We start from the raw sequence: 24,210 nt of genomic DNA, 5'->3' as shown, positions 1-24,210 counted from the left end.
TCCTGATTTCTTTTTAACCAAAACAACAGGGGAGCACCAAGGAGAATCTGATGGTTCAATAATTCCAGAATTCAACATCTCAAGTACGAAACGATCTGCCTCGATCTGTCGTGCCAGGGGAATGCGCTGCGGATGTTGTTTGATCGGGTGCGCATCTCCCGTGTCGATGTGATGGTGGACGAGTTGAGTTCGCCCGATGTCCTTAGAAGAGGTGGCGAAACAGTCTCCAAATTCCTCCAATACATCCTTAAGTTGTTGCCGCTGAGGTTTTTTTAAACCCTGGCAGCTTCTTTCCCAAAGGCCTTCCAGAATAACGTTCCATTGCCCACCGTTATTGCTCACAGGGGTGGGGAATGCTCCCAGTTGTTTGACAGAGTGGGGAGGTGATCCCGACTGAAACTGACAGCCCATCAATTGACAGGGTGCACTGCCAGGTATCAACAGAGTCCCGTGGCCAAAGTCAATCTGAGCCTGGGTTTTAGTCAAAAAGTCTACACCCAAGATGCAAGCGTCTCTAATTTTTGCTACCCAAACAGGAAATGTCCAAACATGTCCTCCTATTCTTAGAAGAGCGGTGGTCCGGCCCTCCATCATAGCATGCTCACCCGTGGCGGTAACGAATTGGCCGGGAATGGCTTGTAGGGAGCAGTTTTTAGGTAGCAGATCACATCGCACTACAGTAGACGTAGCCCCAGTATCTATCAAAGCCTTCACATCAGTGTCCCAAATTCGAATAGGCAAATGACAATAATCTCCACAGCCTAGCTGTCCCACCGGGATCACCGACTTGTCCCGGCCCGCATTTGTTGTCAGTTGCAGCGGGACTACTAAAGGGTCCGGAAATGTCCTGCTTACTCCGAACCCTGGCCGTTTCCCAACATTTCTCTGGATCCCAGAATAGTTGCTGGACGGAAAGGACAAAATCAATGAAGATGCCCAGGTTGGCCACAGCGCCAGCAAGTAGGTGGTGTAGCGGCCGAAGCTGATGTTCTCATAAGGTTTAGTCCCACCGGGTGAGTTCCTCCTGAGGGCTCCTCTCCCAGACACAACACATAGTCATGCGGTGGCTGGTGGCACATCCTTTCCCGCTCTCTCTCCCGACCCTCCGTATAAGCCGATTCCCCCTCACATACCAATTCAAACTCTACAGCCCGCTCGAGGGCCTCTTCTAGAGTTGCTGGTCGGGCAAGTTGAGCGTGGTGACACAACACTTTAGGTTCAAGTCCACGGAGAAATGCGTCACGTGCCAATTCATCCCGGACCCTGCGGGGGAAATGTGCATAGGCTCGCTCCACCAGTCCCTGCACTTCCGCGGCAAATGTTCCTAGACGTTCTCCAGACCTTCGAGTTCATTCTTGCAGTTGCCTTTGCAGTCCTAATATGGTTTCTGTTCTCCCGAAGAGACGCTCAATGGCCTTCAAAAGCAGTCTTAAGTCTGTTAAATCTTCCCACGGAACATCCTCAAGGGTTTTCAAAGCCTCCCCTTCCAACACCGCCACCAACTGCACTGCTCTATCCTTGACTCCCCACCTATTCGCCTCTGCAACAATTTCAAACCTGTTCCAAAAGGCTTCCCAGCTGCCCGTCCCGTCGTAGCGTCCCGGTTTCAACATTGGTAAATCATGCCTTTCCCTCGCGCCTCTCAGTTCTTCATGTTTGTCCTTGGGTTCTTCTTTGCACCACAAGGTTGGAGGGGGAAATTCTTCGTCCGCCATTTTCACGTCCTCTGTTTCTTGCAACAGCCATCTCAATGGGATGCTTCGTCCCGCTTCTGACACCAGTGTAATATCCCTTCCCAGACGGGCAAATGAATCTCGCAGACAAGTGGTGGTAATTATCAAATAAAAGAAAACTAATCAATGGTTTTATTCACTTTCCTTCTTACTTCAACAAGCTGAAAAACAAAACGAAGTCAGGACAAAAGAAACAGCAAAAAAAAAAAAACACACCACACTAAAATCCAACCCACATAAAAACACCCCACCTTCCCAGCACCCCAGAGGCTGTTTTATTAAGAGTGGCAGTTGTGTCTCTGCCCACCCCCCTTTTTTTTCTTTCTTTTTAACTATTTATAACTAAACACTCTGCCCAGTAGCAATTTCTATCCCAGATCGTTACAATATGTTTAATTCAAAGCACTTTATAAATAGTAAAAAATAAAAGTTTCAAAATCGAATAAACTTTAGTTTATATGTTTATAATTATTAAAACAGTATGAGTCAATGCCATCGTCAGATGACCAGAGAGTGCAGGAAAACAAAAACTCCAGCTGGCAAGAATATTCAACAAAATAAACCTCTAGGGCTTCCAGGGCCAAATGCCCAACCAGTCCCACCTGGGCATTCAACAATACTTAAATATGACAAAGTGATTCAACATTACATATGTACTAGTAAGCCCGCGATTTGCTAGTGAATCTGAAATCCAAGAATGGCAATCAGTTTCTGTTCCGTCCGATATCTGGATGGATGACATATCATGGAAGGTGGGTGCGTCTGGGGAAATGTCATTTAACTACATAAGCATATCTGTAGTAAAGTGGTCTCGTTTTGTGGAGACGTGATTCCATCGCCTGTGCTGACACTGACTGCTGGCAGAGTTTTGCACAGCAAGTTCAGTTTACAGGTTGTGGTGTTCGTGTGCCAGCCACTGAGTGTGTGAAGCCGCTGGGTTAGAGTCTGTGACCGTTATGTGATCTATATTACTGGCCCAGTGGATTAGAGCAAGTGTAGCTCACAGGTTGTGTTGTTTGGGCGCCACGTACCGACTCCGGGAAGCCGCTGCATTTTGGGAAGCCGCTGCGTTTGACTCTGGGGTGGGCGCCATGGCACATTACGTTGTGTTATTTGGGCACCACCTACTGACTCCGGGAAGCCGCCGCAGTTTGGGAAGTCGCTGCGTTTGACTCTGGGGCGGGCACCATAGCGTTTTGGGACGCCGCTGCGTTTGACTCTGGACTCTGGGGCGGGCGCCAGACTGAATGACCGTTATGTGATCGACATTACTGGCGCAGTGGATTAGAGCAAGTCTAGTTTACAGGCGATGGGCTCGTTGCAGTGCAGCAGTGCGCGTGAGTCTGTTGCCTTCGCTGACACCGACTGCTTGAACAGGTTGTGTTGTTTGGGGGCCACCTACTGACTCTGGGAAGCCACTGCGTCTGACTGTGGGGCGAGCGCCACAGCGCAATATGCACCTTGGTGGGAAGCCGCTGCGTGAAAACATATCATGGTGGTTTGAGCCGTGACTCCTTTCGCAAGCGCGTTGTAGGCGCGCACGTTGTCACAGCATGGACCTGTGGGGATTCCGTCCGTACTGTAATACAACCTTCGAATCCTTTAGTTTCTTTTTTTGCTCTGTGGCGGGCGGCAGTGTGCGTGCGCCTCGATGTGCCCAGCGCCCTGCATCCATATCCGGTTTACAACCTTCGGTTAGTAAGATGGATGATGAAAAGTCCCAGAGGTAGATACTAGAGGTGCAGGTATCATCAGAGCAAGAGTATCCTTTAAACCTTCCAGCATCAAATGAGGCCAAAGGCTTCTTTGGTAGGTGGTGAAAGTGCAGAGTGCCAACAGAAAACACTAGGAAAGGAAAACAAAGACAAAAGAAATTATGAGTGTTTAGAAAAGATTATGTAAATAGAACATTTCGGACTGTCCAGTAATTGTATTCTATGAAACAGCCATGTTTAAAATTTGCAATTATGCAGTATTAGTTATAATATTTTACCTAAAAAGATGATACTTTTAAGATGACTAGGGAGCTTTTCCCCCTGCTTGCTTCGCTTGCCCACCACCTATGGGGCGCACTATGCGCCAGCCACTTTGTGTATCTGCCACTTGCGTTGTGAAGGGGGGGCTGAACGCATGCTAAGGAGATGCGGTCGGATCAGCTGCTGGCTTGCTGCTGTCATGCTGCATGATCTGCATGTCGCGCAGCGCTTCGAACATTTAAAAGCCTGTACAGCAGCTGTCCTTTTGTCTCACTGCCTTGTCTCACGGGACATTAAAGTGTCTCCGAGAAAATCATGTCTCATCTCCTTCCAAACCTTCCAAGATTTTTTTTTATAATAGAGAGATGTATAATAAGCAATAATACTCTCCTAGTATTGTGACTTAAGTGTTTTAAGGAACTCAATGATCCTCAGAGTTGTGTTGCCTGAACATATATGCTCCTGATAGGGCTACGCATGACAAATTGGTCTTAAAGGAGGGCCAAACAAAGAACAATCCAGAATCTGACACTCAGAAAACTGTTCTAATTAAATACAAAACAAGGAAGCAGGAATACTTTTTACAAACTACTTGATTAAAGGTGGTCTCTCTCTCTCTCAAGCTCTGGAGAGGCTCTGAGTGGTATTTTAGGATGGTCTACTCCCTGGCTGGATGCCATACAATTGGTGGTTGTACTGATCAATTAGAGGGTCACCTCAATGATGACTTCAAGCTACAGAGAGGAAAATTTTCACTCTTGTTTGTGTGCATGCACCAAACAATTATTCAGGATATTCACCTGTTGTTGAGGTATTGGTTTCAGGGATTGAAAGGCATGCTGTATTGACTTTGTATTCAGGCCAAAAAAGTGGAATCTACAGTAGCAGCTGCAGTGAAAGCTTGTATGTAGCTGGAGTATGGTGAAGCCATGAAGAACTACTTTTTGACTGCCAAAATGAGGTTCTGTAAAACTGCTTGATGACTCAGGAAAGGTTGGGTGGGATATCATTCTTATTTGTTCTTAGTAAGAGTACAGAAATGAGGATATCATCAAGAGGAGGAAGGAGAATCTTGAGATACATCTAACCCCAAGGAAGCAGTGCTAGAAGCAATGGTTTGTGTTGGATCCATATCTACAGCTGAGCCCACTGCATTCATTAAAAAGCAAGGCAAGGACATAGGGGTGGATGACGTCCGACCAGAAATTTTGATAGCACTGGATATTGTGTAGGTGTTTTGGCTGTAATGCCTGGTTTATGCTGTAAGGAATGTGGAGACAGTGTTTTGAAACTGGTAGACTAGGGTGTGATCCCCTCCATTTCTAATAAGAAGGGCAAAAAGGTGTTTTCCAGTTACTGAGTAGTCATACCCATCAGCCCTCCTTAGAAAGTCTAAGCCAGTGTACTCCAACAGTAGAACCCAAAGAAGCTGGAAGGATTGTCCTGGGTGCATCTGAGCATTCACTTGAAAAATTACTGGGGACAGAGAAGCCTACTCACCCCAGATGAGCATGTTGCTATTGCGACCATCACTTAGAAAATTAAAAACACAATGAAGATGACATAATTCTTTAAACATCTAAACAACAATTTGCACAATAAAATAATATTCTGAGAATGTCTACATGTAGCATTTAACATATAATATGGAAAAAGAAATCTATTAAATTTTAAGAACAGTTTTTACAAACAGTATGTTCAATTGAGCTCATAAAAACATTGAAGAAATTAAAAAAAAAGTTCTCCCTTACTGAAGAATAATGTCTTTTATCTAATGTATTCAATAACTCCTGGGTAGACTAAGTGCATGTTTCTGGGATTTTTTTCAACCCAAAAAAAAAATCATTACCAAAACTGTAACTTCTGCATAAGTCTGTGACCAACTACTATATAAATGCATGAAATATTAGGTGGAGTTATGCTGGGGAATGAAAAGCTCTGAAAGTACATAGGCTATGAAATATAACTGATTTAAAAATGACTACAATTTTATGCAAAAGTGCAATATATTTTTTTTAATTTCTGCAATTGGCCAGTAAAATGAAGATAGAAAATTAAGATAATCTGATTGATGTTTTTCATTATTTTTTTCTGAAGATTTCCCTGCAGGAGTTGTACATGTGAACATCTATTTTGGGGGAACATTAATGGCTAATGTAGAGCTCTTTTACTACACCGCAATGGGACAGATAGAAAACCTTCTCAAGAATGTTGCAGATCCTATAAGCTTCTCATGTCAAGTAAGTTTTGATTTTTTATGTTCATATGCTTATTTTTTATGGTTTGAAAGTAGATAGATAGATAGATAGATAGATAGATAGATAGATAGATAGATAGATAGATAGATAGATAGATAGATACTTTATTAATCCCAGGGGGAAATTCACATACTCCAGCAGCAAAAAATATTAAATTAAAGAGTAATAAAAAATGCAGGTAAAAAACAGACAATAACTTGAATAATGTTCAACGTTTACCCCCTCTGGTGGAATTGAAGAGTCGCATAGTTTGGGGGAGGAATGATCTTCTCAGTCTGTCAGTGGAGCAGGACAGTGACAGCAGTCTGTCGCTGAAACTGCTCCTCTGTCTGGAGATGACACTGTTTAGTGGATGTAGTGGATTCTCCATAATTGATAGGAGCCTGCTGAGTGCCCGTTGCTCTGCTACGGATGTCAAACCGTCCAGCTCTATGCCAACAATAGAGCCTGCCTTCCTCACCAGTTTGTCCAGGCGTGAGGCATCCTTCTTCTTAATGCTGCCTCCCCAGCAGTAGTATATAAAAACTTTTTAAAAATATTATCTCTATATATTGAATTCTGAACACTGTAATCTAAATTATTTTTTGAAACACTGCTTTTATTAGTAACAAAAAGCTGTTAAAAATAGATTATTTTTTCTTTTTGCAGTTCTGATAAAATATGTAGAACTTATGATATCTGGATTTTGTATGCATCAGGTTTTTTGTTCAAATGAAATCAAATTTTATTTTTCACATTTTATTATACACACAGTACAATATTTAGCGAAATCCTTAGTTGCGAAACTCCAAGACTGTGCTTTGAAGAAGAATATATATGTCTAATATCTAAAGAAGAATATATAAGTCATGTGTTATTGTTTGACAATAAAACAGTAATACATGAATTTGCATTATACCATATTTACAAAACATGTGACAAATAAATAAATAAGTAATAACAGCTTAAATAATTTAGCACAAGAGTAGTTATCGACACATTCCTCATTCAAGATAATGAAAGAATGTGGAAAAAAGCTCTCTGATCCAGTGGCGTAGCTAGGGGCAGGCGGAGGGGGTGGCATTATTGCCAAAAGGCTCAATACAATGTATGTGTAAGCAGCAGGGTTCGGAAAAATATCACTCATGAGCGAAAAAAGTAAAATTCTCTGATTTTATCCACAAATGCTTCAAAAATAATTTTCCGACTGTCCTTCTGTGACAGCATCTGACACAGCAGTTGAAATTTATGAGGCAATAACAAAAATTAACATAAACATTACATCGATAATAATTTCTAGGAAGATAAACAACTAATTTACAATTTATAATTCCAAATGTGTTCTTAGTCTGCGCAGAAAACATCCCCACCTATCACTTGTACACTGCACTGGTTCTGGGTTTCGCAGCATAATTTTATTAAACTAATAATGAGAACACGGCTTAATAATGAGAACACGGCTTATCAGTGTGTCTATATTATATTCTTGTCTAGTAGATGCTTATAAATAATTATATGTGAAAAATTATTGCTATTTCTCTATATATGAATAAATCTATGCAAAATTTATCTTAATTTTCCTCTATACGTCATTTTAATTTTCTATTTAAATAGGTTAACATATTCAGATATGTTGGAGGGCGGCAAATGGAAGCACCGCCCTGCCCCGAGTGGCACGAACTCTAGCTATGCCACTGCTTTGATCTGGTCTTCAGTCAGCAATGCAGTTTCCCTGACCGCAACATAAGGAGGTTGCTGTTGGGATGACTAGTATCTCTGATAATTTTCTTTTACCTGGTTCAACATCTCTTGGTGTAGATATCCTAGAGAGTGTGTGTGGTGCATTTTCATTCATTTAAACTCTTTATTTGCTGGTGATCTCCCTTTATTTCTATTTATCCAAAACAGATGTCACATCACAATATCACAAGTCATGGTCATATTGTGCAGTTGTTGTGATCATACAATGGATGTGTGATATTGCGGGCCATATAGTAATGCGCTCTTGGTGAATTTTTTTTACACTATGCGTTCTTTATTTTCTGCAGAAAAAAGGGCACAATCATTCTTTTTTTTTTTTTAATTTTGCATTATTTTGACACTTCAGGCTGTTACTATCCAATATCCAATACTATTTGCACTAGAAATGTTTCAACCGTAAACCTAGGATATATATATATATATACACAATCATATGAAAAAGTTTGGGAACCCCTCTTAACTCTTTGGATTTTCGTTTCTCATTGGCTGAGCTTTCAAAGTAGCAACTTTATTTTAATATATGACATGCCTTATAGAAACAGTAGTATTTATGCAGTGATATTAAGTTTATTGAATTAACAGAAAATATGCAATATGCATCATTACAAAATGAGACAGGTGCATAAATTTGGGCACCCCAACAGAGATATTACACCAATACTTAGCTGAGCCTCCTTTTCCAAATATAACAGCCTCTAGATAGTTGTGTTAAATGCCACAACTTGTGTGTCTGTCATACAAAAACTTATGCACACCTGGCCTTAAAGCTTCATCTTGATGTCAATCAACAGCTTATGCTATGGCACACACAACACAAATAATGAATTGAATGTATGGGTCACCGTGGCAACAAAATTAGGCTGATTCCTTCTCAAAGCCAGTGTGCTCCTTAGCTAACAAAAAAACATCAGCAGAGCGATCATGTCTGGCATGAAAATAGAATGCAGCCGTGGACACACAGCATACAAAAAGCATTGCTGACACAAAACCACAACAAACATTAAGAAGTGCGTCGCACAGACCATTTTGGGTCCTTCTCATTGCAAGTGGTGGTGCCTGCACATGTCAAACTAGAGAGATACATTTTTTTTTATTTGTCCCTCCTTGGTAATCCAGGACTTGTAGGAAAGCAACACACTGACTTTGAGAATACCACTGTGTCGACACAGCAGTAATATAGTCTGTGATGCAGTGATTGAGTCCCTCAGGATTGTCCCAATGTGACTTGCACATCATTTCCCAGGATGCAGTAATTCAGAGCCGTTTCAGCTTCCTGGCTCCACTTCCTCACTATTCTGGTGGTAACAGGATTCCGTCTAATAAAAAGCTTGTAGCTGGGAATGAGGTGAATCAGATTTGCCTAAATGTGCCTATAGTTTACATTTAAAGGCATTTTAACATTTGAATATAGCAGGTACAGCTTGTTATTTCCTTGAGTGGAGCAAGTCACAAAGTGATACGAATTTGTCATAGTCCTTTCCAAAGTCACATGCTTGAAGTTACCACATACAGTATTCTAACTACAAGGTGACAGAATGAATCGATATCACAGGCACAGCAACTCAGTCACACTCAACTCTGCAAGGTACATTCCCTACAAGATGAACTACACCCACAAGCACTTCAGACAGTCTGGCACATTACACATGCTAATGACATGCATGCCCACTACAATACTCAAAATGCAGAATCCACAAACACTGACAGCTTCCCACACAAACTTGCATTTGCACAATTCCAAAATGAAATTGTACACATTGCTTGGCCCAGAAAAACAGCAGGATCTGTGACCTAACCTTAGTGTCAAGTCAAAATCAACAAGCATTTCCCTAATAACAAATGACAAATGATGAGATGGCAGGACAATGCTGCACATACCAAAACAAAAGATCAGTCTCAGCTTGCACAGGAAATGCAAGAATAAATGATATAGAACACATACACTGCATCAACAGCTCCTTATCTTTTGCATCCATGAGAGTCTCTATTGAAAATCTTCCAGAACATGGTGCATACATGTTCACATGATTTGAGGATGAAAAAACAAACACCACACACAGACAACTGTCAGGTTCAATAGCTTGCTCTGTACATGCCTGTTCAAATAAAATGCTTAAGCAGAAACTTTCATGGCTTGCAAACATATACATATCTCCTCATTTACTTAGAAAAATGCAGGATTCAATTATTGCAAACAGCCCTTTAGAAGCTAAACAAGAAGAATAACTACATGCGTAGACCGATGAAAGGCAGGTTCAAGAACTTAAAAAGTACTTCCTCACTGCCTTTACGCAAGATCAATGTTGTTATAATGCACAATATTTTGTACATTTGTTGAGAACTAGTTAACTACTAATATTCATTATAACGTTCATAAGAACTGCACATCACCACTATTTTATAACACAAATGCAATATCAACAGCTCCCCATCTTTTCCACCCAGCCACTGTTGATACTCCCCCAGGACAGAGGGCCCACTTGTTCAGAATCAATAATCAAGTTCATAATTCTGGTGGACAACACCCCCAGAAGGTTTCACACAAGCCCAACAACATTATAATATTCCAACATCAAATGCTATTACTGGTGTGTTCACTACAAATAACAAAAAAACACCACCTCAAAGATTTACTTACTTGCTCCAAAGAATTCAAACCCTGTTCCCTATACATTTTATGCCCTCATGTCTACTCAATTGTTTTCCATTTCCTTTTATGTAAGGATTGGAGATCTGTGTTTTCCACTAATTATCATAATGAATGAAAATCTCAGTGGGATAGAAGTACGTTGTATATTTATATGTGATTAAGATGGATTGAGTTGCATACTCCTGCAATTATTCTGTGTACATAAAGAGTTCAGTAGCTATGTTTTGAATTTTCTTTCCCTTTGCCCATGCACAGTACAAATCAGCATGTAGACTGGAATCCGCCCTTATATCGTACTATTTCTAGTCAAAGTAAAAATAACGTGCATGGGTTCTGTGATGTGCTGGTGACCCTTCCAAGGTTGGATTCTGACATACAACAGCTTTTTAGTAAGCTTTACCTTTTTACATCCCTGCTCTTTATAAAGTGGAATAAAACAACATCAGAAGATGAACAGGTGACTTTAGTTTTTAGTTTGTTTTACAACTGCATATTCATTCATCGATTGTTTGCAACAATTTTCTAAGGTTCTCAACAGCACAGTTACAATAAAACGACAGTTTTTATATTGGATAATTATCATCTAGAGAAGAGTTAGAAAAGAGAGAATTAGAAAATTGGTACTGTACTGGGACCCACGAACAGGATTATTATCATAGTGGCAATGAAGTCATAAAGAGACAAATAGCCATATAATAAAAAGTCTTCTTCTTCTTCTCCTATTGGCTGCTCTCACTAGGGGTTGCCACTGCAGATCATCTTCTTCCATATCTTTCTGTCCCATCACCCATCACCTGCAAGTCCTCTCTCATCACATCCATAAACCTTCGCTTAGGCCTTCCTCTTTTCCTCTTCCCTGGCAGCTCTATCCTTAGCATCCTTCTCCCAATATACCCAGCCTCTCTCTTCTGCACATGTCCAAACCAAGGCAATCTCACCTCTCTGACTTTGTCTCCCAACCATCCAACTTGAGCTGACCCTCTAATGTACTCATTTCTAATCCTATCCATCCTCGTCACACCCAGTGCAAACCTTAGCATCTTTAACTCTGCTACCTCCTGCTCTATCTCCTGTTTTCTGGTCAGTGCCACTGTCTCCAACCCATATAACATAGCTGGTCTCACTACCGTCCTGTAGACCTTCCCTTTCACTCTTGCTGATACACGTCTGTCACAAATTACTCCTGACATTCTTCTCCACCCATTCCACCCTGCCTGCACTCCCTTTTTCACCTCTCTCCCTTAATCCCCATTACTCTGTACTGTTGATCCCAAGTATTTAAACTCATCCACCTTCGCCAACTCTACTCTCTGCATCCTCACCATTCCACTGACCTCCCTCTCATTTACACACACGTATTCTGTCTTGTTCCTACTGACCTTCATTCCTCTCCTCTCTAGAGCATATCTCCACCTCTCCAGGGTCTCCTCAACCTGCTCCCTACTATCTTTACAGATCACAATGTCATCAGCAAACATCATAGTCCACGGGGACTTCTGTCTAATCTCGTCTGTCAACCTGTCCATCACCACTGCAAATAAGAAAGGACTCAGATCCGATCCCTGATATAATCCCACCTCCATGTTGAATGCATCCGTCAGACCTCAACAATGTGACACTTCCCTCATACATATCCTGTACAACTCTTACGTACTTCTCTGGCACTCCCAACTTCCTCATACAATACCACAGCTCCTCTTGAGGCACCCTGTCATATGCTTTCTCCAAGTCCACAAAAACGCAATGCAACTCCTTCTGGCCTTCTCTAAACTTCTCCATCAACATCCTCACAGCAAACATTGCATCTGTGGTGCTCTTTCTTGGCATGAAACACACTGCTGCTCACTGATCATCACCTCACTTCTTAACCTAGCTTCCACTACTCTTTTCCATAACTTCATGCTGTGGCTCATCAATTTTATTCTCCTGTAGTTACTGCAGTCCTGCATGTCCCCTTATTCTTAAATATCGGCATCAGTACACTTCTTCTCTGCTCCTCAGGCATCCTCTCACTTTCCAAGATTCCATTAAACAATCTGGTTAAAAACTCCACTGCCATCTCTCCTAAACACCTCCATGCTTCCATAGGTATGTCATCTGGACCAACGGCCTTTCCATATTTCATTCTCTTCATAGCTGTCCTTACTTCCTCCTTGCTAATCCGTTGCACTTCCTGATTCACTATCTCCACATCATCCAAGCTCTTCTCTCTCTCATTCTCTTCATTCATCAGCCTCTCAAAGTACTCTTTCCATCTGCTCGACACACTCTACTCGCTTGTGAGTACATTTCCATCTTTATCCTTTATCACCCTAACCTGCTGCACATCTTTCCCAGCTCGGTCCCTCTGTCTTGTCAATCGGTACAGGTCCTTTTCTCCCTCCTTAGTGTCCAACCTCTCATACACCTCATCATACGCCTTTTCTTTAGCCTTTGCCACCTCTCTCTTCACCTTGTACCTTATCTCCTTGTACTCTTGTCTACTTTCTGCATCTCTCTGACTATCCCACTTCTTCTTTGCCATCCTCTTCCTCTGTATACTCTCCTGCATTTCCTCATTCCACCACCAGGTTTCCTTTTCCTCCTTCATCTTTCCAGATGTCACGCCAAGCACCCTTCTTGCTATCACTCGTACTACATCTGCTGTAGTTTCCCAGCTGTCTGGTGACTCTTCACTGTCACCCGGTGCCTGTCTCCCCTCCTCTCTAAACTCAGCCTTGCAGTCTTCCTTTTTTAACTTCCACCATTTGATCCTTGGCTCTGCCCTCAGTCTCTTCCTCTTCTTGATCTCCAACGTCATCCTACAGACCACCATCCTATGCTGCTTAACTGCACTTTCCCCTGCCACCACTTTGCAGTCTTCAATCTCTTTCAGATTGACTCTTCTGTATAGGATTTAATCTACCTGTGTGCATCTTCCTCCACTCTTGTACGTAACCCTATCTTCCTCCCTCTTCTTAAAATACGTATTCACCACAGCCATGTCCATCCTTTTGGTAAATCCACTATCCTCTGACCTTCTTCATTCCTCTCCTTGACACCACACCTACCCATCACCTCCTCGTCTCCACTGTTCCCTTCACCAACATGCCCATTGAAATCCGCTCCAATCACCACTTTCTGTCCCTTGGGTACACTGTTCATCACTTCATCCAACTCACTCCAAAAATCTTCTTTCTCACCCATTGCACACCCAGCTTGCGGTGCATATGCTCTAAAAACATTCATTATCACACCTCCAATCTCCAGCTTCATAATCATTACTCTGCCTGACACTCTTTTCACCTCCAAAACACTCTTGACATACTGTTCCTTCAGAATAACTCCTACTCCATTTCTCCTCCCATCCACACCATGACAAAACAATTTGAATCCACCTCCGATCCACCTGGCCTTACTCCCCTTCCATTTAGTCTCTTGCACGCATAATACATCAACCTTCCTTCTCTCCATCATATCTGCTAACTCTCTCCCCTTACCAGTCATACTGCCAACATTCAAAGTTCCTTCCTTCAGTTCCACTCTCTTTACTTTCCTCTCCTCCTGGCCTCCGGACACATCTCCCTCCTCTTCTTCTCCTTCTTCGGCCAACAGTAGCCCAATTTCCGCCAGCACCTTGTTGGTTAACAGTACTGGTGGCGGTCGTTGTTAACCCGGGGCTCGACCGATCCGGTATGGAAATTTGTATTGTCTGCATATTGATTTGGCAAAATTTTACACCGAATGCCCTTCCTGACGTAACACTCCCCATTTATCCGGGCTTGGGACCGGCACGAAGAAATACACTGGTTTGTGCATAGCCATATAATATAAAAGTAAATATTTTTATTTCCTTTAAAGCAAATTTGATCACATGAAATTAACTAAAAAAAGAAAAGTGGGACACTAACATATTGTTAAAACAATGCTCTATGCATCTATAGTCCAAATATGAGCATGGTCATGGAGTAGCTGGATCCAATCAAAGAAACCACTGAGAACAAGTCAGTAACAGTCCCTGGACAGAATGCCATCCCAACACAGGGTAAACATACACACAAACACCACACACAGACACTAGGGGCAATTCAGCACCACCACTCCACTGTAAAAAGGCGCTAACATGCGCCCGACCCGACACAGATTCACACTGGAGGCACACATATAAAATAAATAAACTTTTATTTTTCTTCACGTGTGGGGCACGTCTTCCCCGTAATCCCCACAGACACAACACAGTCCCAAGTGTAAATAAAGCACCCACAACAAAGCAAAGCACACTATTAATCTTCCTCCACCACTCCTCTCAGGCAACCTTGTCCTCCTCCTCCCGAATCTGGCTCCTCGAGTGGTGGCTGCTGGCCCCTTTAATAGTTCACCCGGAAGTGCTCCAGATGCTTGATTGCCAAGTTCCAGCTGCACTTCCAGGTGTGGTGAAAACACTGCCCACAAAGGCTCAGGAATTCCTGCTGCAGCCCCCCCATTCGGCACCTGCTGGACCCAACAGGGCAGCCCCCAACTCCAATTTCCATGGAGCCCAGCGGGAAACCGAGACACCACTCCAACCCAGGGGGGCGGCCATCTAGCGCCCAGGTGGAGGTATTGCACCGTCCATGGCTGTTCCCAGGGAGCAGGCGGCTGTCCGCCACACCACCTAACCTGCATGTCTTTCTACTGTGGGAGGAAACCAGATTACCAGTAAGAAACCCATCTGGATGTGGGGAGAACACGCAAACTTCACATAGAGAGCACCTGGAGCTTGAACCTAGAACAATTATAATCATCCGAAGCAGGAACAGATTTCTCAGATGTTTCATTGCTAGTGGAAATGCTTAGTTTTACCTTAGTAAAGCTGACAGAAAGAATTTCTTGAGGTGTGGTACAAGGATATCAGAATTTTTTAAAGCATAATATGAAAGGTAACTTATCTTTCTCATTTGACTAATGGCAGCAGTAAAAAAATGAAGTAGTTAACAAATACTTAGTCAACACAGCTTATTTACCTGGTCTTATACAACACTAGCAAAATACCCGCGCTTCGCAGCGGAGAAGTAGTGTGTTAAAGAGGTTATGTAAACATATATATACATATACTGTATATACATATCTACATATACACATATCTACATATACATATATATACATACATATACACATCCACATATACATATATATACATATACAAATTTACACATCTACATATATATATATATACATATGTACATATATATACATATAAATATATACATGTCTACATATATACACATATATATACATATGCACATATATATATATAAATATAGACATACATATATACATACATACATACATTCACATATATATATATATATATATATATATATATATATATATATATACATATCTACTTTTATATATACATATATATATATATATATATATATATATATATATATATATATATATATATATATATATATATATTCACGCCATTCGTAGTCTGAATCACAATCTGATTGTATGGGTGGTTACCTACCAGGTAACGCTTATGGTTGGCCAGCAAGTCAGCTAACATCAGCAACGGTGCCTTCAGTTGTGAGAAGCAGATCATAGAATGGTTGAAAATAGTTTACTGTCAAACAATGCAAAGACTACGCAACACTTGTTTCACCCTAATTCTTGGCTCATCAGGCGTACACACTCACTGCACTCCCTTACGGGAATCGAACCTCGGACGTCAGCGCTAGAGAGGGCTTCGCAGCGGTGAAGTATTGCTTTTAAATTTTAATTAAGAAGAAAAGAAAACCTTTTTAAATTGAGGGAAAATATACCAATAACAATTTGTTAAGGATCTGTGTTTTTGTGAAGCTGCCTTTACACAGCCTGTCCGCTGTTTTATAAACGAACGCCATATAAGGCCGCCCTTTCTCCTTCACAGTCAGTTCACGTGATTATGTGGGAGGCATGATGACATGATACGCAACCCCGCCTCCCACGGCCAGCGAGCTGCAGTCCATTACAGTATATGGACAAAAAAGAGGTTCCAGTTATGACCATTACGCTTTGAATTTCGAAATGAAACCTGCCTAACTTTTGTAAGTAAGCTGTAAGGAATGAGCCTGCCAAATTTCAGCCTTTCACCTACACAGGAAGTTGGAGAATTAGTGATGAGTGAGTGAGTGAGTGAGTGAGTGAGTGAGTGAGTGAGTGAGTGAGTGAGTGAGTGAGTGAGTGAGTGAGTGAGTGAGTGAGTGAGTGAGTGAGTGAGTGAGTGAGGGCTTTGCCTTTTATTAGTATAGATAAAAAATAAAATTTTTTAAATGAGTTCCATCATTAACAGTACATTTTTTTCTAAATGAGTTTGCAAATAGTTTAACACACTCCAGATTCCATTTCACAATTCAATTAACCAAAAAAACCTAAATAATTTTTTAAAAATATGTAGTGGTCCGGTTCCGCTAAGATTCACACTGTCAAGAAGATGGTGATTTATTTATTTTTATGGAGGAGATCCCAGGGATGCTCCCAGCCTTGACCCGACCCGTACACACTCACAAACAGAGACAAAATAATGCACACTGGAATCAAATACCAAATAAAGAATATAATGAAATTAAATGAAATAAATGAAAACAATACCACCCCTGTACCTCTACGGCGATTTTACATTGAACACACAAACACAAACAACCCCCACAGCAAAGTTCATGGAAAACAGCACTGGATTTAATGAAATGATGAAGATAGTAAGTCCAGAGATCTGTACATTGAAAGGGAATGAAAAAACAGTCCTACCGGTAGTCCCAGAAAATGGTGAAGACAGTTGGATGGTTCAGGAGTGCTCCTTTTCTTGCTGGAAGGCCATGAATCCACTATCAGTCCTCAACACACAGGTAGACAGAAGACAATCCAGACCCCAACAACGAAACAATCCATGACACAACGACTAAGTACGGTTAATCCAACAGAAGGCAGACAGACAGGTACACGGAACACAGATTACAAAAAAAATCATTCTTCCCCCTTTTGGATACCGGCTCTCCTTTTAAGAGCACCTCTTGGGAAACAAATTCCTTTTTTTTATCTCCTCTTTGCTCACCTACCCCTCCTCTCTCCCCCACCCCACCAGCGCTACACTGCTCCTGTGCAGCATGATCTGCATTTCGTGTGGCGTTTCCAACGTTTTAAAGTCACTGCCTTGTCTCTCTTCTCCCCCAGACATCCTCAAACACTATTCAACCTCTTTTTGCTGTTCCGTTATTTCACTGAGTAATATTTTCTGTTTGTTTGCGCTAATGCGATCTTTACTTAAGGAGACGCGTTCGCTCCTCCGAAACCCCTCTTAAATGGTGCTAAAATAGGAAACAATTAATAGTTGTTTTTTTTTACCCCCTCTTTGCTCGATCAGCTGTTGGCTTGCTGCTGCTCTCGTGTCGTGTGATCTGCATTTCGTGCGGTGCTTCAAACATTTTAAAGTCACTGCCTTGTCTCTCTTCTCCCCCAGGCATCCTCAAACACTGTTTGATCTCTTTTCGCTGTTCTGTTATTTCACCGAGTAATATTTTCCATTTGTTTGCGCTAATGTGATCTTTACTCTCATTTTCTTGAGACTTTCGAATTTTCCTACTTCCATTTTCTCTAACCTGCTCTGCATGGGTATCACGGGACTTGCTTCTAAGGGTTGTAAGTATGACTTGACTTGCCTGTGTCGCAGGATGTGAAAGTGTCTCTCTGTCTCTGTCTCTCTTCCAAAGATCTCTCTTCAAAAGATCATGTCTCATCACAGTCTTGTCCCAAGTTTTTTTTTTTTTTATAATAGAGAGACAATTCTAGAGAATGCACTTCAATACCCAGTTCGAAATTAAATGTGGAAAAGTCCATTGAGGTTAACAAGTTTAATCTGATGATGAATGCACAAAGCAGTCATCCCCGTTAGTTTAGGATTTTCCACTTCACAGCTTTTTGCTTATATTTTTAATTTTTGGTGCCTGCATGTTTTACAAAGGATCTCAGTCTCATAAACATCCAAATTTACATTGCCAAGTCTAAATTGGATATGTGTGGGTGCGCAAATCAATGTATCTAACAAAAGATAGGCATCTAATCTATTTTTTAGTTTCCAGCATACTCTTTCTTGATATTTCCAGGCAGGCTAGGTCCAGACCACCCAGAAATATCAGATTAAGTGTGTTCTTAAAGTATATGGAAATAGGTAGGGAAGGAATATCTAATGGCGCAGTCAGGGAAAATAAAATGTTCCACACAGTTGTATAAAACGTATCAAAAGAATTCACTCTGCCGAATATATTATCTGTATTATAAAGTAAACATATGTAACAAGCTATTTCCAGAGGTGGTTATTAACTGTCTGTTTTCGACTTAGCCTTGAAAACAAAGCCTTTTGTCTGATTCATTTTCATATGTGTTTCTCTACCCAGTGCAAGTGAGAAGTTTGCATTTTGCAGTATAATGCCATGCTTTTGCTTTCTCGGTTGTTTTTAGCTTTCACTGATAATTGGTTTGGGGCTAGCATGAGAGCACTGATGGTTTTTCTTTCTCAAAGCCATAAAAAAGTGTATAAGATTATGTAATGATATTCATCTGCCTTTTTCCTTTAGCTATTAAGTGATATATCTCATTATGTTTCATAAGATACTGTATTGCTATATCACCAACCATCACCCATCTCTTTGTATTAAGGGAGAATACATTTGACTTTGAAAGGGGAAGTGATTTGCAACAAGAAATCCAGCAGTACTGGGTCAATCTAAATAGCTTAACCTCAGGAGACCTATTACCAGGGAAAACTTAGTGTACTCTAGATAAAGTAGTTTGAGAGACTTAAAGGTGAAAACAAAAAGAGAAAAGACTTAAGGTTATACAAGATATGATTTAGGACTTGTTTTAGCAGAAAAAAAAGGAAAAAGAAAATGCATAAAATGTGTTGGTGTTCCATGCAGGAAAAGTACATTTCTTTGTCAGATTTTATTAGCAATGGTAGGTAATGTATTATTTCTGTAGCACATCAGCATTTCACATGTCTGGGGTTTTCTTTTCTCATGAGAATCTTGTGCTTATCAGTAAAGCATTGCTGAATGGTAACCATCAGTGATGACTTGGCTTTTTTTCATTTATCCGGGCAATAAGAGGCAGAGAGGCAGAGCAGTGCTGAGAACTTGAGGTTCATAACACCAAAAGTTCCCATAATTTCTCAAAAATGTCCACTAGAGGGGGGAATCGCCAAACCCCGGCTCATCACTAAAAGGGCAAATGAAGAATCTTTATAAAAAGGAGATTTATTATCAACGAAAATATACCAAAAATAAGCTCAAGGGAGTGCAAGGGGCCAAATATGTAGCCTGAAACAACAAACGCAAACAAAACAAAACAAAGGCCAAAACTAACAATGTCCCAATACAGAAATCCAAAGAACTGCTGAAAAACAGAGCACTAAGGTCAAAAATCCAGTAATTCAGCAACACAGAAAAATCACAATAAAAATTCACCGATGCCAGTGTATTCAATGAACCACAAGGAGCCGGTAGTCCTTCTGACAGTGATGTGAAGGTGGCCCTGCCTCTTGGGAACCACCCACAAAATATATGGTACATAGAAAGAAGATTTATACATACAAAAACTGTGTGATAATCAAAGTTAACATAAAAAATGAACAAAAAATGCATGAATGGGAAATCTGAACCCTAGCCAGGAAAGTAACCCTGGTTGAAACATAACAAGCAGATGTGACATCAATTCTCTCCAGGGCAGTGTTTCTCCATTCTAAAGAAAGAAATGACAATGGCATGAATAACTGTTCCACACCCCCACTGTTTTCCTTGGTGCACCCTGAAAAGGACCCCATAACAGGCTCACCATGCTCACTTGTTTTACAAGAGATTTGTAAACAGTCGTGTGTTACCTTTTTATTACAATATTTTTCTGTTTTCACAATGTGTTTGCTTCATCTGTTACCATTTATATAAAGTCAATATGGACTTATTATAAAGCTTGGCATATTTTAGAACACCTTAAAGGTGTTAAACACAGTCCTTAAAGGTGTGTTTTTTCTGCTGCTTTTGAGCCCCCAGTTCTATTTAATATTTTATAAAGTTCAGACAGATATGTCTTTTCTTGCCTATCTTCCTTCTTTACTTATAGAATATTCTTCTGTCCAAAAAAACAATCTTATGTCAATATTGTTTCTTGTTTTTTATAAATGTCAAAAGACACAAATTGGTGTAATGGTTAAACAATCCAAGAAGTACTTCAAAACATTTCAAGAACAATGAAGAAAATAAGAAAAAAATAAATGTAGGGCTACATCTTTTATACGGCTCTTTCTATTTTTATCTGATTGAATGCTCTTCACTACGTCATCCTCATGTCCACATTTTGTTCCTCACACATTTGTGACTACTGATGCAGTCAAAACAACTGGCCTATTCCACAGTGTAAAATGATAACTCTTAACAATTTCTGGTTAACCTCACCAACTTAGTAGGCCTTATACAGCCTTGAATGTGGAGTACAGTTAAAACACTTGTGGGTGTCTGCATTCCTATTGAAAGACTATAGAATAGGTTCCCTTTCACGTTGAAATCACACTGCCTAGATTTTGCCCTGCTGTGGGTCCTGCTCTGAAGTTTTGTTTTTGTCTCTTTTATTTGTGGTTATTTTCCTGTAGTGTTCTGTTTTAGGCAGCTGTTCATCACATATTTCTCTGTAATTAAGGTGTGGTGCTGGGTGTGTGCTAATGCCAGTTATACACTGTAGGATGCCATTTCAGGGCCAGAATGGAAAACCGGTTCTTATGTTCTGCTATAGTTCCTTCTCTCTATCTTTTTTTTAACTCTTTTGCATTTTATTTTCATCTCTTTTCCTGCATTGTCCTGTTTTTGAGTTATTTTTGTTATTTTCTCATTAATGTTATTCATTTTCTTTTAGTGTTTGTTTTATGTTAATTATGTCCTTGCAGACTTTTGTTAATTACTTTGTTAATTGTTATAGTGTGTTTGATTACAGTTGGGTGAGACTCCTAATTAGTTTCTAAGACTCTGCTTAGCACTGGTTTCTGTTTAAAGAATTTTCAGTCACAACTTTGATGAAGTGGTATTAGGTTTAACAGTATTCCTGCTCCTCTTTTTTGTTCCTTCTTTTTATTAAGGTTTTGCAGTCCTTGACTGTCTCATGTTGGTATCCTGTTTCATGCCCAGCACTACAAGGGTCAAAAAGGAAAAAGGAGCCCTCTCATCTGAATTGTCCATCTCCCTCCGTTTTAGACAAAGAGATTTTTGAACATTTTGGCTAACTTAACTTGTGCCCAAAAATAGACGTACTTGGTCAGCATTTAGAAAATTATTCCAACGTTTTGGCATTTAGTGTTAGGTTCTGCTGCATTAGAGTTACTGAGAGCTATATTTCAATTCTCTTGGTATAACTTTTTTACAACATCTCAACCATGCTTGTGTCGTTGTTTATTCTAAATTGGTCTTGTGTAAGTGTAGCCAGATGGACTGGTGTTCAAATAAGTGTTGCTCACTTATTTACAGCTGATGATTTAAAATGGATCAGGAAGAGAATATGTACATTGTAGGTGGCACACAGGATGGATGGGCATCCCGTAGGGAGTTGGGACAGAAAGGCATCGTGGCTGAGAGAGGGATGGAGGTCGCACCCAGACAAGGCTTCCCAAATGGAAGGACAGACATCCCAGCCAGAGAAGAAGATGGTTCCTTACCCGGACAAAACCCAGACAAATGGACAAGTGTCTCAACAGGGCTCATGTGTAACACAGGGTAGGACTGTCTCTGAGGGGTGTTTACTCCCCCCAGGCACTAGATAGCAGCAGCCCTCCATATCGGCACCCACTTGGAAACCAGCAGGGTATGCTGGGAGTTATAGTCTGGCAGCACTATGGGGTCCATGGATGCCACGAAAGGGCGCTGCAGGTAGATATACTCCCTGTTATATAGGATTCCCATTGACCCGGAAGTACTTCCAACGGGCAGTACTCCCAGGTCCTCAATAAAAGGGACTGCACTCCCTTGTCCAGGCAAGTCAGAGCTGGGAGGAAGGAATGCTACACTTGACAGGAGGTAGGCAGTGCGATGGAGAGAAGAAGGGTGAATTGGAGGAGAGATTACTTGTGCTTGTGTTTTGTTCTTCAATTTGGAATTATTGTGTAATAAACACTCCCTTTATTTGAACCCGGGACTTTGTGGTGTATTTGTGTTTGGGTTTTAGGGCTCACTGGTGCCCAATTTCCATCACAGCATGTATCTTTATTTTTAGCAATGCTTTGAATGTCAACTAGCTATTAAAATGAACTCTTTTTATATAAAAATGACATTACACGAAAGTGTTATGTTCTGCCACAAAACTTGCTTTTTTGTTTTCTCTGTAGAATTTTTTTGTCAGTTTTCTTTGAAATGTGTCTTTTGTTTTGTATTAATTTGAAGGCAGCAGTGGTTTTCATTCCAAGCACTTTCTAAACTTGTAACCAATTACTGCTGTTAACAGAATCTACTTCTTTTTCATTAATTTTAAGTGACTTTCCTGTGAAGATTCAGAAATCTTAATTGCTTGAAGACAAACCATAATGAGTTGCAAAGCAATCCAACATAGGATTGGTTAACTTTGAGATAAAAAGAAATATTTAGAGACTGTGAAACTTAAAAAGCAAGCCAATTAAAATAAAGACAGAAGAGGGATGTACTATTAGCTACATATATTAATTACTAGTTAAGACAAAAATGTAAATTTGCCTCCACTGTAGCTCTCCAGGATGTGAGTTTGACACCCATGCTTTAATGTAATGACCCACCAATGTCAATCATGTACTGTACTTTAGCCCTGTCATGAGAAACCTGTTAGGTATTTACACTCGGGTGCTGAACAGAAGGCTCTAAAATTGTTTACTTTTGTGCTGTTTCAACTATTAGATTTGCTTATGTTTCTGAATTTAGGATAGGGATTAGCTTGGATTTTCTTGGATTTCTTTCATGTATTGATATCTTTGATCTTACATTTTGTATTTAGCATTTTGTTATATTTTTATTCCTTTTTAAAAATATTTTCTTGTATCCTTTACAGTATATGTTGGTTTTTTGTACCTTTTATCTTTTGTCATGTCTACACTCTTGACACCCTGAAAGGAGAAGCAAAGGAGATAATTAAAACAAAACTGAGTGCCATTATGAACAATGCTGCACATCCTCTCTCTGACACACTAACACTGAGTATTTTCAGCCAATGAATTATTCAACAGAAGTGTGTCAAGAAACGCAACTGGGGCTCCTTTATGCTTCACTGTGACAGTGACAGCCAAGGCTTTTTTTTTTTCTTTCTTTTTAGTCGTTGTGTTTTCAGACCATATACATACAGTATATATATACAGTATATACTGTATGTATTTCTCTATCTATTGATGTATTTAATTATTGAAATAACTTCTGTAAAAAGCCAAATGTCCCCCTGGGGACCAATAAATAAAGTTCTTTCTAGGCAATAATTCATCATTTATCTTCTGTCACTTTTGCTTTGTAATTTAAAAACTTTGTTTTTAATTTTGTTTAAAGTTCAGGGGCCTCATCCATAATGCAGTGTGTAGAGCTCACACTAAAACATGGTGTACGGACAAAAGTGGAAATGTACGTAACGCAGAAAAAAATTCAGATGCACCAAACCATGCATAAGCTAACTTCCATGCACTCTTGCTCCATAACTCCCATTAAGTGTGAAAAGTAACGCACATGCATGCGCCTGCCATCCCACCCAGTCTCCTCCCAGAAAAATATATATTTTAATATTCAAATCAATATAAATTTCACCTTCCCCATTCAGTGTTTGGTTAAAAGACAATGGCAAAAGCATGTGAAAAAACAGAATTTCAGAGA

General features: G+C 40.4%; 1 protein-coding gene across 1 annotated transcript in view; it reads left to right on the top strand.

Moving 5' to 3' along the window:
- LOC114654558 (B-cell scaffold protein with ankyrin repeats-like) overlaps positions 1-24,210 on the top strand; it is a 315,631-nt gene that overhangs the window by 55,205 nt on the left and 236,216 nt on the right. The window contains exon 5 of the mRNA XM_028805170.2: positions 5,807-5,949. Coding sequence (XP_028661003.1) covers positions 5,807-5,949 — 143 coding nt within the window. The remainder of the gene's footprint in view (positions 1-5,806; positions 5,950-24,210) is intronic.

The sequence above is a fragment of the Erpetoichthys calabaricus genome, chromosome 7 (genome assembly GCF_900747795.2).
Source record: "Erpetoichthys calabaricus chromosome 7, fErpCal1.3, whole genome shotgun sequence".
Classification (NCBI taxonomy): Eukaryota; Metazoa; Chordata; class Cladistia; order Polypteriformes; family Polypteridae; genus Erpetoichthys; species Erpetoichthys calabaricus.
The sequence above is the reverse complement of the archived record's forward strand: the minus strand, read 5'-3'. Positions and strand labels throughout refer to the sequence as shown.